The following is a 12673-nucleotide window of genomic DNA, read 5'->3' as shown; positions in this document are numbered from 1 at the left end:
AATCCGTAAAGTAAGTGTGGAAGAGGTGAAAAAAATTATTGTTGTCTATCAACAATGACAAGCCTACTATAGAAAGTGTGTGCCCTGGAGGAAGGCAAAAGTTATTCCCCTACCTAAGGATAGTAAAGCCCTCTTTACTGGCTCAAATAGCCGACAGTCAGCCTGTTACTAAGCCTTTGTAAACTTTTGGAAGAAAATTGTATTTGACTAGAAACAATGCTATTTTACATTAAACAAATTGACAACAAACTTTCAGCATGCTTATAGGGAAGGACATTCAACAAGCACATCACTTACACAAATGACTGATGATTGGCTGAGAGGAATTGATGATAAAAAGATTGTGGGGGCTGTTTTGTTAGACTTTAGTGCGGCTTTTGACATTATTGATCAGTCGGTTGCTGGAAAAACTTGTGTTATGGCTTTACACCCCCTGCTATATTGTGGATAAAGAGTTACCTGTCTAACAGAACATAGGGTGTTCTTTAATGGAAGCCTCTCCAACAAAATCCAGGTAGAATCAGGAATTCCCCAGGGCAGCTGTCTAGGCCTCTTACTTTTTTCAATCTTTACTAACGACATGCCACTTGCTTTGAGCATAGCCAGTGTGTCTATGTACAGTTGAAGTAAAAGTTTACACTTAGGTTGGCATCATTAAAACTCGTTTTTCAACCACTCTGCAAATTTCTTGTCAACAAACTATAGTTTTGGCAAGTCAGTTAGGACATCTACTTTGTGCATGACACAAGTAATTTTTCCAACAATTGTTTACAGACAGATTATTTCACTTATAATTCACTGTATCACAATTACAGTGGGTCAGAAGTTTACATACACTAAGTTGACTGTGCCTTTTAAACAGCTTAGAAAATTCCAGAAAATGTTGTCATAGCTTTAGAAGCTTCTGATTGACATCATTTGAGTCAATTGGAGGTGTACCTGTGGATGTATTTCAAGGCCTACCTTCAAACTCAGTGCCTCTTTGCTTGACATCATGGGTAAATCAAAAGAAATCAGCCAAGACCTCAGAAAAACAATTGTAGACCTCCACATGTCTGGTTCATCCTTGGGAGAAATTTCCAAACGCCTGAAGGTACCACGTTCATCTGTACAAACAATAGTACGCAAGTATAAACACCATGGGACCACGCAGCCGTCATACCGCTCAGGAAGGAGACTCATTCTGTCTCCTAGAGATGAACGTACTTTGGTGCGAAAAGTGCAAATCAATCTCAGAACAACAGCAAAGGACCTTGTGAAGATGCTGGAGGAAACAGGTACAAAATTATCTATATCCACAGTAAAACGAGTCCTATATCAACATAACCTGAAAGGCCACTCAGCAAGGAAGAAGCCACTGCTCCAAAACCGCCATAAAAAAAGTCAGACTACGGTTTGCAACTGCACATGGGGACAAAGATCGTACTTTTTGGAGAAATGTCCTCTGGTCTGTTGAAACAAAAATAGAACTGTTTGGCCATAATGACCATCGTTATGTTTGGAGGAAAAAGGGGGAGGCTTGCAAGCCGAAGAACACCATCCCAACCGTGAAGCACGGGGGTGGCAGCATCATGTCGTGGGGGTGCTTTGCTGCAGGAGGGACTGGTGCACTTCCCAAAATAGATGACATCATGAGGCAGGAAAATTATGTGGATATATTGAAGCAACATCTCAAGACATCAGTCAGGAAGTTAAAGCTTGGTCGCAAATGGGTCTTCCAAATGGACAATGACCCCAAGCATACTTCCAAAGTTGTGGCAAAATGGCTTAAGGACAACAAAGTCAAGGTATTGGAGTGGCCATCACAAAGCCCTGACCTCAATCCTATAGAAAATTTGCGAGCAAGGAGGCCTACAAACCTGACTCAGTTACACCAGCTCTGTCAGGAGGAATGGGCCAAAATTCACCCAACTTATTGTGGGAAGCTTGTGGAAGGCTACCTGAAACGTTTGACCCAAGTTAAACAATTTAAAGACAATGCTACCAAATACCAATTGAGTGTATGTAAACTTCTGATCCACTGGGAATGTGATGAAAGAAATAAAAGCTGAAATAAATTATTCACTCTACTATTATTCTGACATTTCACATTCTTAAAATAAAGTGGCGATCCTAACTGACCAAAGACAGGGAATTTTTACTTGGATTAAATGTCAGGAATTGTGAAAAACTGAGTTTAATTGTCTTTGGCTAAGGTGTATGTAAACTTCAGACTTGAACTGTATGCGGATGACTCAACACTATACACGTCAGCTACCACAGCAACTGAAATGACTGCAACACTTAAAGAGCTGCAGTTAGTTTCAGAGTGGGTGGCAAGGAATAAGTTAGTCCTAAATATTTCAAAAACTAAAATAATTGTATTTGGGATAAATCATTCACTAAACCCTAAACCTCAACTAAATCTTGAAATTAGTAATGTGGTAATTGAGCAAGTTGAGGAGACTAAATTGCTTGGAGTAACCCTGTAAACTATCATGTTAAACTTGGAGTAACCCTGTAACTATTGTTAAGTGTCATGGTCAAAACATATTGATACAACAGTAGCTAGGATCGGGAGAAGTCTGTCCATAATAAAGTGCTGCTCTACCTTCTTAACAGCACTAGTTTTGTCGAACATGGACTACAGTTCAGTCGTGTGGTCATGTGCCACAAAGAGGAACTTGGGAAAATTGCAATTGGTGAGAACAGGGCAGCACGGCTAGCCCTTGTATGTACAGAGAGCTAACAATAATATGCATGTCAATCTCTCCGGGCTCAAAGTGGAGGAGAGATTGACTTCATCACTGCTTGTATTTATGAGAGGTATTGACATGTTGAATGCACCAAAGCTGTCTGTTTGAACTACTGGCACACAGCTCAGACACCCATGCATACCCCACAAGACATGCCACCAAAGGTCTCGTCACAGTCCCCAAGTCCAGAACAGACTATGGGAGGCGCACAGTACGACATAGAGCCATGACTACATGGAACTCTATTCCACATCAAGTAACTCATGCAAGCAGTAACATTTTATTTAAAAACAGATAAAAATACACCTTATGGAACAGCGGAGGATTGTGAAGCAACACAAACAGGCACAGGCACACGATAACATACACACTATACACACAGGTACAAATGGATTTTGTGTTGTAGATATGTGGTAGTAGAGTAGGGGCCTGAGGGCACACACTTAATATGTTGTGACATCTGTTGTGAATGTATTGTAATGTTTTTAAAATGTATAACTGCCTTAATTTCGCTGGACTCTAAGAAGAGTAGCTGCTGCCTTGGCAGGAACTAATGGGGATCCATAATAAATACAAATACAATCTTCTCCCCACTAGTCTGTTGCTGCTCTCACTCTCCAACACGTATTTTAACAGGAACTTACATCTCTCTCTCTCTGTGTGTGTGTGTGTGTGTGTGTGTGTGTGTGTGTGTGTGTGTGTGTGTGTGTGTGTGTGTGTGTGTGTGTAGGGATCCTGGAGCAGTCAGATATCAAGCAGAGTGTTTCTAAGCTGAGTGACGAGGTGAGAGGTCGTAGTTGATTTTCAGGGTGTCCTAGGATCCATGAATCTCACAACATAAACACACAGTACCATAACACGTAAAACCCCTAACTCTCAAGTGTCAGTCATGTATCTGTCCGTCTTGTCCACAGATGAGCACTCTCTCCCAGCAAGTCTCTCATCTCAGCCAGGAGCTAAACGAAATGGCACGTCTGCTCCGGCCCCTCCTCCTTGTGGCGCCTCAGCCAATCCTGACAGCCATGACGTCCATGCTGACTCCACCCCCCAGCAGTGCCAACAAACCGTCCTCCAACACACCTCTGGTGGTCCCACCTCCACCTCCAGCCCCGCCCTGCTCCCCGTCGCCCCACCCCCAACGAACACAGTCCTGCTCGCTATTGGACATGGATAGTGCTGACACGGGGAACGTGGGCTTGCCAAGTTGCCTCCTCCCAACCCCCCCTCCACAGAGGCCTCCAGCCCAGAACCAGTCTCCAATCTCCCCAGAGAGAAGTTCTAAGGACTTACCCCACTCCAACCCCCCTTCCCCTGGGACAGGAGACATGGGGGGGTCACCCCACCTCTCCAACCACACCACCTCCAGCAACAGTTTCCTTCCCTCTGCCCAGGACAGATGTACCCTAGCCTCCGGCACCATGTCCCCCTCCCTCTCTTTCTCCTTGTCCCTCTCCTCCTCCCCCTCCTGCTCTCCCTGCCAGGTTCCCCATCACTCACGATCCGGCAGCCACAGCAGGGGCCTGCTCCCACCGCCCCCCTCCCAGGACAACACGCCCCCGCCTTCCTCCCATTGCTCCGCTCCCCCGTCACTCAGCTCCTCGCCTGGAGACCATAAGCTGAAGTTGGTCTTCCCCTCTTCCTATTCCACTCCCCTCATCCCTCCCCTCCCCTCTCCTTACCCCTCGACCCTCTCCCTGGGCCCGTTCTCCCTGGACTCTCTGAGGGGGGAGACGCAGGGGGGCACCAGGCTGGAGGCAGGACACCTGGAGCTGGAGATGCAGGAGAGGGGAGGAGAGAGGGGGGAGAGACGCTCCCAGATGATGGAGCACATCAGCTACATGGACGAGGAAGGGCCAGCTCTGTGACAGAGAGGCAGATTACATGCAAGAAGAAACAGGAGAGGAGACAGAATGAAGAGAAGAGAGGAGAGTACATAGCCCGCTCGTCCAGAATGCAACATTGAACCTGTGAGGCACACAGGCAGTCAGAGATCAAAATGACTATAGGTGGAAACCAATAGCACCACTGAAAAATAGACCACCAGGACAGTAGCAAGACACCAGTTCTAACAGTACTCTGATCAGGCACTCTGGTCATGTTACAACATATCCTCCTCTGTCTATGGACTTCATGATGTCATAAGTGAAATGTGCATCCCTACTCCTCTCCTGGCCAAATGTTCCCAACCAACCACCCCTTCATGACATCACATACAGTATATAGGACTGGGAATGTAAACTCTAGTTCAACCTCTGTTGTGTGGTTTCAAAATTATACTAACATCTATTGCTTGAACACCAACCATGGCTGATTTCAAATGAGTTAATTTAACATCAACTTCATATTTCTTCAGAGTTTCTCTGCTACTTGTTATATGGGGGTGATTTGTTACATACATCTCCACAAAGTACAAACACACTTGCACTGTGGTCTTACATTATGTGACATCCTATAAGTGCCAATCCAGCCGACACACACAATCAGTTCTCTCCCTCCAACAAGTGGCCATATTCAACACAAGACAATCAGTGAGCCTACAAAACACATGGAACCCACCAAAACATGAAGACAGCACCGCAGTAGGTCTGGAGGTAGAAGGGAGGGAGCCGGTATGCCACAGAGGACAGGTTTATGTTTAAGAAGCCATGCATACTGGTGGGTGAGTGGAATATACAGTAGGTCTATGAGTGAAAAGCAGACTGTACAGTGAATGAGTTCCCACATCAACTCCAGCTTTAGCCATCCAGCCATTCGTGCCTTCTCCTTGGAACACACACACTGCTAGTCGAACACATCATATAGCACATATCATCCACACCTGGTGATTATGTTGTGATTTACAAGCCATTGACCATTACGAACACCTCACTTTTATTTTGAAAGTAATTTATTTTATGTAGAATGTGTGTTAATATATTTTGTTGGATTGGGGTGTTCTGGCCTTTTTTCGTCCATCGCTAGTTCAACCAGAGACATCTCAGCGTCAGTTTAACAGCGTCATATCAAAGCCCACACGCACCAACAAGCACACCAGTGGAGGCTGCTGAGGGGAGGATGGCTCATAATAACGGCTGGAACGGCATAAATGGCATCAAACACATTTGATACCATTCCATTCACTCCATTCCAGCCATTAAACACAATTCAAGCCATTATTATGAGCCGTCCTCGCCTCAGCAGTCTCCACTGAAGCACACACACAACTGCCATGTCCGCAGCATCATCTGCATCCCATGGTTAAGTGTCACCCTCTGGATGACACCGGTTTATCCTACAAAGACACAATGCTCAGACATTGCTGAAGTGGTCAGAGGACTAATTGTACTAGCGTTGTCTGGTGCTCGGTGTACTAGGTGCACTAGAGTTGTTTTGGGGGGCACAGTCAGATTGAGATACTGGTTTCTATTTTCTGTAACGGGGTGAGGATGAGGCTGAGGATGCGTGGAGATGTGTGAGAGTTGGAGGAGTGGCACACAAAGGGAGCGGGTCAGGGGTCAAGATGTTAATGCATGTCACAGCTAACTGCATGAGAGGAATGTGCTCGTTTCAGAACTAGGGGAGAGGGGGTGGGCTTACTGTTCTGCCAGACGTTTGGACAGGCTTCAGATGTATTTTATTAACTCTTACCAACTTTACCAGAAACACGATACAACAATAAAGTGTTGTTTTATAAGATCCACGCTTCTGTAATGTTTTGTACCCGACTCTTTGTCTTGATGTTCAGTGGTTTCACATCCCAATTCCAAGTTGATTTAATCAACCAGGGTAACACCCTTATAACCTGTGAACCTCCAACTGATGCACACGTTCAGTTGTTACACTTGGGACTCGTTTTTCACCTGCCCCACATTGATAAACAACTTTGCTGTACCTCCACCTCTTAGAGCCTCCTGAAAGGTAACAGACTAGAGAGTGTCAGAGTCACCCGCTGACACTATAGTGACCCTCTACGGCCGGTTTCCCCAGATACAGGTTAAGCCTAGTCCTGGACTAAGAATTATGCTCAATGGTGATTCTCCATTGAAAGTGCTTTTTAGTCCAAGACTAAGATTAATCTGGGTCCAGTCCATCTACTACCATTATGGGGTGCGGCAGGTATCCCATAGCTGACAAGGTAAAAATCTGTGGTTCTGCCACTGAACAAGGCAGTTAACCCACTGTTCCTAGGCCGTCATTGTAAATAAGAATTTGTTCTTAACTGACTTGCCTAGTTAAATAAAAGGTTAAATAAAAACATTACAAATATTTTATTGACAACAGGATCCTCCCATTGTTGCTCACCATAGAAACACACACCCTACTTACTGTAGGAACCAGGATCAGACACAGGAAGAAAACAAAGAGATGAAAAATACGAATTCCAAAAATATATTTATATGTTTATATATATTTACGAGGGATGTATGCACACACAAAAAGAAAAATTAACAGTCTTTTTTACCCAAACATGTCCTCTTGTGACAAAGCCATTCAAATAATAATAATAGTAATATCAATAATGAATAATTAGCTAAATTAAACCAAGAGGAAACGATACTCCCACAACCCTGCCCTCTCCATCAGACCCTTTAGTCCGTCAGACCCTTTAGCCCGGCTCTGTGACGTCTTTCTGTCCATCTCCTCCATAACGAGTCCAAAAGTACCAAGGCCTCCTGGCCACAAGGTGGCGTTGTGCTGCGATGGCTGGCTGCTGTACTGCACACTACTAATCCTTTCTTCATTCACATCAAGTCCAAGAAACAAAATCTTCACCTCTTTGCATAAAAAAAATAATACTAATGAAACCTACCCCCAGTAACTGTTGGTGAGCAGCAAGTGCTCGTTTCCCCATCCAACCTTGTCTTAAAGTCTCCGGCTGGGATGGGGGTCAGTATTGGGGTGATGAGGAAGGGGGCTCTGTCGCTGCAGCTCAAAAGGTGTCTTTGTGCAACCAAACAAAAACTGAAGATTAAAGTGAAGGAGATTAGAACAAAACAATGGCAGCAAGGAGGCAGGTCTCCTGGTAGGTCTCCTCCTGGCAGGCGGTTGGTTTGTTAGTTGTGTTGTTAGGGGCAACAAAATCTGAGACTGCTCCCGTGGGGTCACACCATATAATGCTGCATCGCTGTTTTCGCCCTGAGAGAGACGGAGAGAGTCAGTACACTATCCTACAACATAATGAGCGCGCACGTGTGTGTCACACCTTTCACAGAGGTTGGGGTCTAAGGCCTGGGTGAGTTTGTGCAGAATGTCTACAATGCCCAACTCCCTCAGCTTGTCCTGACGCTCCTGGCAGCCTGAGAACAGAGACACCGACGTAGGAAGGTTAGAGGGGATGATGTTGGACCCGGAGGCAGAGACCAAGTCCAACAGTAAAGCACTGAACATTACATAACAGAGCTTGTGGAATGTTGAGTGGAATCACAGATGAAAACCAGGGATGTAATGGAGCGTAAATACATTAGTGTATGTTACAGACCGTGCTTCATCTGCACTCCGGTTCCAATTTGTATTAACTTGATCCACAATCTTTACCACTACATCCACCAAAACCACTAGCCCTTTCCTAGCTAACACCCAGGCAGTCCCCCCCAGCATGTAACAACCTGTCATGGCATCGGCCTCATTGTCCTCCTCATTCCAGATCAGGTTGGAGATACAGAATGTTGCTGCCAGCTGGAGCTTCACATTAGAGTGACCCTGAGAGGACACCACAGAGAACTGTTCTCAGTATTTGGTTTAGATGTGTCAATCATATACAGTACCAGTCAAGTTGACACACCTACTCATTCAAGGATTTTTCTTTATTTTTTTATTATTATCCACATTGTAGAATAGTGAAGACGTCAAAATGATTAAATAACACATATGGAATCATGTAGTAACCAAACAAAGTGTTAAATAAATCACAATATATTTTAGATTCTTCAAAGTAGACACCCTTTGCCTTGATGACAGCTTTGCACACCCTTTGCATTCTCTCAACCAGCTTCATGAGGCGGTCACCTGGAATCCATTTCAATTAACAGGTGTGCCCTCTTAAAAGTTAATTTGTGGAATCTCTTTCCTTCTTTAATGCGTTTGAGCCAATCAGCTCTGTTGTGACAAGGTAGGGGGGGGGTATACAGAAGATAGCCCTATTTGGTAAAAGTCCATATTATGGCAAGAACATTTCAAATAAGCAAAGAGAAATGACAGTCCATCATTACTTTAAGACATGGCCAGTCAATCCGAAAAATGTCAAGAACTTTGAAAGTTTCTTCAAGTGCAGTCACAAAAACCATCAAGCGCTATGATGAAACTGGCTCTCATGAGGACCGCCATAGGAAAGGAAGACCCAGAGAGTTACCTCTGCTGCAGAGGATAAGTTCATTAGAGTTACCAGCCTCAGATTGCAGCCCAAATAAATGCTTCACAGAGTTCAAGTAACAGACACCAAATGTTCAGAGGACACTGCGTGAATCAGGCCTTCTTGATCGAATTGCTTGCAAAGCAACCACTAATAAAGGACACTAAGAAGAAGAGACTTGCTTGGGCCAAAAAACACAAGCAATGGACATTAGTCCGGTGGAAATCTGTCCTTTGGTAGGATGAGTCCAAATTTGAGATTTTTGGTTCCAACCGCTGTGTCTTTGTGAGACGCAGAGTAGGTGAACGGATGTGTGGTTCCCACCGTGAAGCATGGAGGTGGTGTGATGGTGCTTTGCTGGTGACACTGTCATGATTTATTTAGAATTCAAGGCACACTTAACCAGCATGGCTACCACAGCATTCTGCAGCAATACGCCATCCCATCTGGTTTCCGCTTAATGGGACTATCATTTGTTTTTCAACAGAACAATGACCCAAAACACACCTCCAGGTTGTGTAAGGGCTATTTGACCAAGAAGGACAGCAATGGAGTGCTGCATCAGATGACCTGGCCTCCATAATCACCTGACCTCAACCCAATTGAGATGGTTTGGGATGAGTTGGAACCGCAGAGTGAAGGAAAAGCAGCCAACAAGTGCTCAGCATATGTGGGAACTCCTTCAAGACTGTTGGAAAAGCATTCCTGGTGACGCTGGGTGAGATAATGCCAAGAGTGTGCAAAGCTGTCATCAAGGTAAAGTTTGATGCTGTCATCAAGGCAAAGTTTCATAGTTTTGATGTCTTCACTATTACTCGACATTGTAGAAAATAGTAAAGAACAAGAATAACCCTTGAATGAGTAGGTTTGTCCAAATGTTTGACTGGTACTGTATGTAGAGAGATGGTCAAACTCGTTCTAAATAAACATTACCCCAAGTGGATACATGCAAATATCAAGGTTGGCAACAGAGAGTTCAGTGAATTTGAGAACAAACCTATATTTTACCATTAAGTATTGCTACAGTGGCTCATGGAGGGAAGAGACTCTACCATGTAATATTTGATTTTCTGGAGGATGTCGTCATTGGTCATGATGAGTTCCTTGGCTGTGTTGCCATCAGCAATGTTGGCTAGGATGCAGAGTGTCTGAAATAGAGAGAGCAGTTAAAGGTCGTGTTCCCCTGCCCAGGCGTGGCTGACGCATGCCAGATCGTACACCACCTGGATAGGTATTTTACGTACCAGCTACCCACATCATATGTTACAGCAATCTGGTGCCCAACGGCACAGTCGATGACTTGGCACGCAATCATTGGTTTATGTATGTTGAGGGGGTCCTACCTGCTCCTTGACCTACAGTATGTTGAGGGGGTCCTACCTGCTCCTTGACCTACAGTATGTTGAGGGGGTCCTACCTGCTCCTTGACCTACAGTATGTTGAGGGGGTCCTACCTGCTCCTTGACCTACAGTATGTTGAGGGGGTCCTACCTGCTCCTTGACCTACAGTATGTTGAGGGGGTCCTACCTGCTCCTTGACCTACAGTATGTTGAGGGGGTCCTACCTGCTCCTTGACCTACAGTATGTTGAGGGGGTCCTACCTGCTCCTTGACCTACAGTATGTTGAGGGGGTCCTACCTGCTCCTTGACCTACAGTATGTTGAGGGGTTCCTACCTGCTCCTTGACCTACAGTATGTTGAGGGGGTCCTACCTGCTCCTTGACCTACAGTATGTTGAGGGGTTCCTACCTGCTCCTTGACCTCGATGCTGTGTTCCCCCTCCAGGATCAGAGTGACCGCCTGCATGATCTGCTTCCCATGGGAACTCATGATCTGGTCTATGTGCTGAGAGAGAGAGAGAGAGAGAGAGAGAGAGAGTTTGTCTTTAAAGGAATTTGGAGAGCTGTGTCTGTCTGTCTGCCTGTCTGTCTGTCTGTCTGTCTGTCTGTCTGTCTGTCTGTCTGTCTGTCTGTCTGTCTGTCTGTCTGTCTGTCTGTCTGTCTGTCTGTCTGTCTGTCTGTCTGTCTGTCTGTCTGTCTGTCTGTCTGTCTGTCTGTCTGTCTTACAGGTCGTGTGGAGAGCAGGTTCCGTAGCAGGCCCAAGGTCTTCATCAGGACGTTAGTGTCCGGGTCAGAGAGCAGACGGAAAAGCTGCTCCGTCCCCAAAGCTCTCACAATCTCCCCTTTCAACTTCTGGTCTGCCTGGAACGCCATGTTCTAAACACAAACACACACACACAAAAGGTGTAGGTTAGACAGACACCTTCTAAACTAGGGTTGCAAAACGACAGACACTACCAAAGTTCTGGTTGGAAGATTGTCAGCTGTAGCTTTCCCTCACTGCCTATTCTCTACTGATTCTGAGAATCCTCCAGCCAAGATTGCTAAGAAACCTGGGAAGTTTGGTTATGCAACCTTTTTTAGAGGTAAAGTGGGCGAGCAGAGCAAGACAGAGAGGGGGTAAAGTGGGGACTCACCATGAGAGCCCAAATGCCGTTGACCCTCAGGGCTGAACTGTCACTCTGGGTCAGACCGCACATTAACGCTATCACCCCTGACTCCAGGATAGGCTGCAGACATACACAAAACACATACACTTTCTCCCACTGGTCAAGATAAACGGCACATATACAACCTGACAGCTAATATTTAGTCATAAAAAGTCATGCAAAAACAAGTCATTTCACAATTTTACTGAGTTGAGTTTGTCGACCAATCATGTAGCGGTCTAGGTAACACTAGTAGTTTTGTATTGCTGCCTGCCACTAGGTAACAGTAGTAGTGTTGTATTGCTGCCACTAGGTAACAGTAGTAGTGTTGTATTGCTGTCTGCCACTAGGTAACAGTAGTAGTGTTGTATTGCTGCCTGCCACTAGGTAACAGTAGTAGTGTTGTATTGCTGCCTGCCTCTAGGTAACAGTAGTAGTGTTGTATTGCTGCCACTAGGTAACAGTAGTAGTGTTGTATTGCTGCCTGCCACTAGGTAACAGTAGTAGTGTTGTATTGCTGCCTGCCACTAGGTAACAGTAGTAGTGTTGTATTGCTGCCTGCCTCTAGGTAACAGTAGTAGTGTTGTATTGCTGCCACTAGGTAACAGTAGTAGTGTTGTATTGCTGCCACTAGGTAACAGTAGTAGTGTTGTATTGCTGCCTGCCACTAGGTAGCAGTAGTAGTGTTGTATTGCTGCCACTAGGTAACACTAGTAGTGTTGTATTGCTGCCACTAGGTAACACTAGTAGTGTTGTATTGCTGCCTACCACTAGGTAACACTAGTAGTGTTGTATTGCTGTCTGCCACTAGGTAACAGTAGTAGTGTTGTATTGCTGCCACTAGGTAACAGTAGTAGTGTTGTATTGCTGCCTGCCACTAGGCAACACTAGTAGTGTTGTATTGCTGCCTGCCTCTAGGTAACAGTAGTAGTGTTGTATTGCTGCCACTAGGTAACAGTAGTAGTGTTGTATTGCTGCCTGCCACTAGGTAACACTAGTAGTGTTGTATTGCTGTCTGCCTCTAGGTAACACTAGTAGTGTTGTATTGCTGCCACTAGGTAACAGTAGTAGTGTTGTATTGCTGCCTGCCACTAGGTAACAGTAGTAGTGTTGTATTGCTG

General features: G+C 45.2%; 1 protein-coding gene across 2 annotated transcripts; it reads right to left on the bottom strand.

Annotated features, from left to right (window-relative positions):
• Nucleotides 1-7087: 7087 nt before the first annotated feature.
• On the bottom strand, nucleotides 7088-11629 carry LOC120064117 (armadillo repeat-containing protein 8-like). Of its 2 annotated transcripts, XM_039014475.1 has the most exons (7): nucleotides 11541-11629; nucleotides 11131-11280; nucleotides 10814-10909; nucleotides 10116-10211; nucleotides 8321-8414; nucleotides 7918-8011; nucleotides 7088-7850 (listed from the first exon to the last, which is right to left on the bottom strand). In XM_039014475.1, the coding sequence occupies exons 1-7, from the start codon at nucleotides 11601-11603 to the stop codon at nucleotides 7817-7819; spliced, it is 627 nt and encodes a 208-aa protein (XP_038870403.1). In that variant the 5' UTR covers nucleotides 11604-11629; the 3' UTR covers nucleotides 7088-7816. The 2 variants fall into 2 exon arrangements, with proteins under 2 accessions (XP_038870403.1, XP_038870402.1); XM_039014474.1 differs by having other exon boundaries at nucleotides 7088-8011.
• Nucleotides 11630-12673: the final 1044 nt, after the last annotated feature.

The sequence above is a fragment of the Salvelinus namaycush genome, chromosome 19 (assembly GCF_016432855.1).
Source record: "Salvelinus namaycush isolate Seneca chromosome 19, SaNama_1.0, whole genome shotgun sequence".
In the NCBI taxonomy this organism is placed as follows: Eukaryota; Metazoa; Chordata; class Actinopteri; order Salmoniformes; family Salmonidae; genus Salvelinus; species Salvelinus namaycush.
The sequence above is the reverse complement of the archived record's forward strand: the minus strand, read 5'-3'. Positions and strand labels throughout refer to the sequence as shown.